Here is a 6,000-nt window from a genome sequence, read left to right on the forward strand (position 1 = left end):
CACCCATACTTTACAAGGAAAATAATTTTTTGTGAACCTTTGGAATCATCCAACAGAAGTAGCTGAATGTAGATGGTGATCTTGATGGAAGAAGAGGAATAATGACCTGGCTTTTGCTGCAGTAATGGGCTACTGTACTCAGAAGAGTAGTCACTGCACTGACTGTTCACCAGGTGGATTTGTGAAGGTGCCATCTCTCTACAGTCACTGTATTGGCTGTGAATACCCTTCCAGAAACCAGTTGGGAGCTTCTTGTGTTTGGGTCATTTTAAGGACTAACAATCCTGTGCCTCACCAGTCTAAATAACACAGTAAGGCCTGTGCAGCTGTTACAGCTCTGAACATCCTGGGGAGAGAGAGAAGAGGTTGTCACTGGCCAGTTGTGGTCACAGTGTGGAGGTCTCCCAGCTAGCACGCTCCCTATTGCAGGAGGGCACAACAGGAGTGGCTGCCCCCAGATCTCTTCCAAGACCTCTAGTGTGGCAGTGCTCACAGGGGAGGGCAGCTCCCTGTGGCTGGCTGTGGTGTGGGAATCGCAGCTCCCAAGCAGAAACAAAGGACCAAAGTAAAGAAATAGAGAGGGGCCACTTGTGTGAATTCCAAGGTAATTTATTTCCTAGGAGGGTTCAGGGACAAGTAGGCACAGGAATGAGGCGGCAGCACATTATAAAGAGGGGAGGGTATGAGGGGGTGGAAACAACTCACATCCAATGGGGAGATATTGGGGGAGGAGAACAAAGCTGGGACAGCCCAATGAGGGCAATCCAGGGGAAGGGAGCAGGTTCACCAGTCCAGTGAGATACTAGGGAAGGGAATACTATGCAACAGGGAACCTTCAAGAACCAAATGGGGGTGACTACATGACAGATAGGGGAGGTGGGCAACACAGCTTGGATTGACAGAACCATTGAAGGGTACGAGGGGAGGAACAGGGAGATTGGCGCTTTGAGGGACAGTCAAGTGGGGGAAAACTTAGGAGTAAACGACCTGGGAGAAACCAGTGTGAGGGGAAGAGTTAGGGGGCACAAAGAACATACCAACTGAAACTACCTAACATTAAACACCTGACCCTTAAAACAAAATATTGTAAAATCCTTTAAAAACACGCACCACCACATCTCCCCCTTTTTTGTTTTATAAGTTTGAAAAGCAGCTGGGGAGAGGTAGAATTTCAGTCTTTAAACTTCAGTCCCATCGACAGTCCCATCCCATGTCCTCGGGGTTACTATAGCCAGTGCAAATAAGTTATAGGAGAATGCAGAAATAATCTTTCTGAAGTCTTTAAATTTTTTTTCCAGCCCAAAGGACTGTGTAGGATCACTGTATAACTTAGACTGGAAGGGACCACCTCTGGAGCCCACCTAATCTAACACCTGCTTCAAGGAGGTTCAGTTAGGTCAGGTTGCTATTGACCATTTTTTTTAGTGTCCTCTAATTAGTGTAACTTAATGTCACCTGATTGTAGTCTGTCAATGATACATCTTGAAAGTGGACTTGAAAATGAAACCTTGCAAGACATAAAAATGCAATTATAAGCTTGTTTTTACTAACAACCCTTTCCCTCCTCCAGCCTTTATCAGGTATTGTCTTACTCTTTCCAACACTGCTAGGTAAGGTTAATTTGTTAGAGAAGCAATTTTAGGGGCAGTTCTGTAATTGTACTTTGTATGGTACTGCTTGTCTTCAACAGGAGTATAAACTGCAAATATGTTAGTTTATCTGAAAATTGTGCTTAAACTCCTGGTGAAATAACTTTCCAGCTAGTGCATGGTTCACATCTAAAATATGCATAGTATTTTTATTGTGAGATGCAGTGACACAATTTTATACACTAACAACTTCATGACTTAGTATTTTTTTTTGCAAAGCACAACATGAACTTCTTATGTGGAATAACTTAGTTTACTTGGATGAATTAAAGGTGATCACTTTTCATATGCCCTTGAGATAACTGCTACAGAGGCTGAAATATTGAAACAATTCCTTAAACTGCAGACCCCAGAAAGGCATTTTCCTGTGAATCTTGGTCTCAAGGCAGGAGTGTGGCTGTGAATCCATGTCCTTTCTGTGATCTTTAGCATACAGACTAAGCAGAGGACTTCTACCTGCTTCTCTTTCTGCCAGGCTGCTTGGTTACATACTACCTTTTGTTATATGGATCTTTTAGCACTTTTTATTGCTGTCAAGTTCAGCTGAACTGAAGTAAAATACCAGAGAGTAAAGTGACGTGCATATTAACAAAACTCACTTTCTAGAAAAGCCTAGGCTGAAAGCGTATCTAACTACTCTCTTGCATTCTTGTTTTCATGTTTGTTTCTAAGGTTAAGGCACTCTATTGGGTATTAAAACACTCCCCAATTCAGACTTTTAGGTTAGGAATGCCCACTTGAGAGGTATGTGTAAGATTACAATACAGCTCTGAAAATACAGTCTCATATCCAAGATGGTAGGCTTGCAGCAAGAAATTGTATTCTACACAGCTGATAACAGTTGAGAATCAGAAGCCTCTTTTCTCCAAAATGTGGAAGAAGTATGGGGAGTCATTGTAAACAATTAATTCATTCTAAGTGTTGTGCTGGACATAATGTGAAACAAAAATTAGAGTAAATGGAAGAATTAATTTGAGTTTTTCCTCATATTAGTGTTATTTTTTTCATATTATTACTATTATTATTTCCATATTGCTATCGATGCCTTCACTGAACCAACTGGAGGAGGAGTATGCCCTGCAGATTGAATTATTCTGTTTGATACATTGGTACTGTTTCTCTTTCAGATGAAGTGGACTACAGCAATTTCGGGACCAATACACTGTCAAGGAAGAAGAAGGCTCTGGTGACACTGCGCAATGACACCCTCCGCCGACGTCCCCACATCAACATTAGTATGCCTCATGATTTTAGACCAGTGTCTTCCATAATTGATGTGGACATTCTCCCCGAAACACACAGGAGAGTGAGGCTGTATCGACACGGGTGTGAGAAACCCTTGGGGTTTTACATTCGTGATGGCACCAGTGTAAGGGTGACTCCTCACGGACTGGAAAAAGTTCCTGGTATCTTCATCTCCCGTATGGTTCCTGGTGGCTTGGCAGAGAGCACAGGCTTGCTGGCTGTGAATGATGAAGTCCTGGAAGTCAATGGCATTGAAGTAGCAGGAAAGACTCTTGACCAAGTCACAGACATGATGATTGCCAACAGCCATAATCTCATTATCACGGTCAAGCCAGCAAACCAGAGGAACAATATTATTCGGAGCAGCAGGATGTCTGGTAGCTCTGGCCAGTCTACAGACAGCACTGCGAGTCACCATAGCTTGCCTACACCCCATGTGCTGCAGAACTTCCACCCTGATGAAATGGAGAGTGACGAAGAGGCTGACATTGTCATTGAGGGTGGTCTGGAGCCACAACACATTCCTAAACTGCACAGCCTTACTTCCAGTAGCCTCTCTAGAATCAATGGCAGCAGCCTTAGCCACAGACTTCAAAGGGACCTGGTGCTCAACAACAGCTCTGGCCGAGAAAGCAACGGCAACATCCACAAATTACTAAGTTCTTTAAAAACTGATCCCAGACACAGTCTGGTTATCCCCAGGGGAGGTATCGAGGAGGACGGAACAGTCATTACACTTTAGTAGCAATTTCTGCAATTCTCCTTACAGTCTTAAGTGCCAATTGGGACAATCGACTCGTGCAACACATGCACGAAACAGGGAGCTGATATATTCTCACAGACCTCACGGGTGCAGAAAATAGTTGCTTTCTAGGAAATGTGGCATCTGGAGTTAGACATAAAACTGTCATGCACTGCAAAATTTGTCAGGAGAAAGCTAGAGTGCAAAACCTGGTTAATGTCCCAGCCCTGAAGTGAGAACACAAATTTGTTTTAGTTGGTATAAACCTAAGCAGTCTTACAGGCTACCCATAGCAGTGTTATATACTCGGGTTTGAAAGCGTGGGTAGACGTATTTATACATGCATATATATGCATTAGATTTTAATAGTAACAGACATGTCTATTTGAAGTGGAATCTGGTTTTCTTCTAATACCAGCTGAGGAGAGAGTGCTTCTTAATAGTTATCCTGTCTTTTTCTGTTACATACAGCCCTTCTGCCTACTTGTTTACACCATCTTTTCAGCGTTATGTCTAATCCAGACAAGCTCTGTAAAAGCAGCTGTTTCCTATTCCGGAGGTAGCAGCGTTCGGGAGACGCTGCAGACACATTTTCCAAAGGAAACGATAGAAACCCGCATCCATGTAAACCTCGTGTTTCCCGCGGGCCGTGGCCGCGGCTGCCGGGCCATGGGCGCCACCTCCCGGCCGGCGGGGGCACCGCAGCGCCGCTGCCTTCTTGTATTCTCTTACCATATTTATTAGATGATACCTCCTTTTTTTGGTTTGTTTGGTTGTTTTTTTCCCCCTCCCCGCATCATCTCTGTTTTTTCAAAATCGTGGTTCCTGTGGGTTTTTAGGCGTGCAAGTCTCAGAGCTGACACAGGTCCTTGCTGTACGTTTGGGGCAACCCGAATCCGCAAGGTCTTTCCTTGACAAGAGATTGCCCTACGGAGGGGAGGAATGCTGACTGACTCACGGGCGTAACTTAGGATAGTTCTGTTGTTTTGGACTCCTCCAATAATAAAGCTTAATGTCTACACAGGACTTCTAGAAAGTTAAAGTATACTGGATATTTGCGGAGGTCAGACACCTTTGCTGGGTGGCCAGGTGGCTAGTGAGTGACCAGTGACTGTTGAGTCAGTACCTGTCTGCTTCTGGAAACACCATGAGTTTTATGAAAATGGTCTAATCTAAAATATTTTGTTATATCTTGATCAGTGTAAGGAACAAAATATAAATGTTTTAAAATGTATTTTTCTACTTTTAGCTTGTGTCATTTGCTCTTTGTTTTTAACTTTGTAGTACATTAAAGCTTTTTTTATATGGTGGAATAGACATTTCTTAAATATTTTATGAATATGAAAATTCAGGAGTCTTGGTTTGGAAAAATTACATTCCATTTTGGAATCTGTAATGGCTGGAAAAAGGATGTGTGGACTGATTCATTGTCACTAATTTAGAATACCTGTGGAACAACCAGTCTTCTGCTCATGGTTAAATATCTTTGGGACATTGAACTTAGTTTATTTCTTTTAGATTTGCTTTAAGAGTTTATTTTAAAAGTCTTTCACTTACTCTAATTAAAACTTTTCTAGGTATCAAAGCAGCTATAGAGCTGTACTTATTTTTCCCAGCACAGTGAGAATAGAACATTGATCCTGTTCTTAAAACTGTGTTTGTACTTTACCAAAGGTTTTCATTAAAAAAAAATAAATCTGATTATTGGTGCAGTAAAACAAATGAATAGCTGGATATGCTTCAGTCAATCAGACCATCTTATCCAGAAAAAATGTGTTATACCTTAAATAAGACTACTTTTATGAATAAGTGGATTTGTCTGACTGAAGTTACTCATTTTACCTTAGTTAACTGATGAAAATGTGACCTTGTCTGCAATAAAATGTTGACTGTCTTATTTCTACTCTGTATTTTTTCCCAGTGCCTCAAGCATTTTCTATGGAAGTACCTCCCCTCCCTATGAAAACAAGGTGTCCAGTTTGTGTGGCTCTTCAGCTACGCAACTATTTTAGCGCAGTGTCTTTTCTCAGTGCTGCTTTTACAAAAAGTTCCTGTTCTGATTTCCATGGGAACGGAGTAGCTTCCTATCTTCCTCATAGCATGGCCTGCTGCAGACCTCTGGGCTTTGAGGGTAGTTCTGGCTCCATGGAAAAAGGCCGGGATACCTCTGATGGCCACTCTGCACTCCTTTGCCTGCTGGCTGTCACTGTCCATAGAAAGCGCTCTGGTGCAATCTATCCGAACTTTCCACGCCTTCATCGCAGGAGGGAGGAAGCCTAAGTCGTTTCACACACACGTACCCATTACAGAGCAGCCAGGCTACTGATGTGTCCCAACACTTTGTGAAATAAAAGGCTTGCAAAC

The 6,000-nt window shown here is 42.6% G+C and overlaps 1 protein-coding gene across 1 annotated transcript in view; it reads left to right on the plus strand.

Annotated features, from left to right (window-relative positions):
- PARD6G (par-6 family cell polarity regulator gamma) overlaps positions 1-4,077 on the plus strand; it is a 64,507-nt gene extending 60,430 nt beyond the window's left edge. Inside the window, exon 3 of the mRNA XM_021528672.2 lies at positions 2,777-4,077. Coding sequence (XP_021384347.1) covers positions 2,777-3,636 — 860 coding nt within the window. The 3' untranslated portion in view covers positions 3,637-4,077. The remainder of the gene's footprint in view (positions 1-2,776) is intronic.
- The last annotated feature ends 1,923 nt before the right edge of the window (positions 4,078-6,000 follow it).

Source organism: Lonchura striata, chromosome 1 (genome assembly GCF_046129695.1).
Source record: "Lonchura striata isolate bLonStr1 chromosome 1, bLonStr1.mat, whole genome shotgun sequence".
Taxonomy (NCBI): Eukaryota; Metazoa; Chordata; class Aves; order Passeriformes; family Estrildidae; genus Lonchura; species Lonchura striata.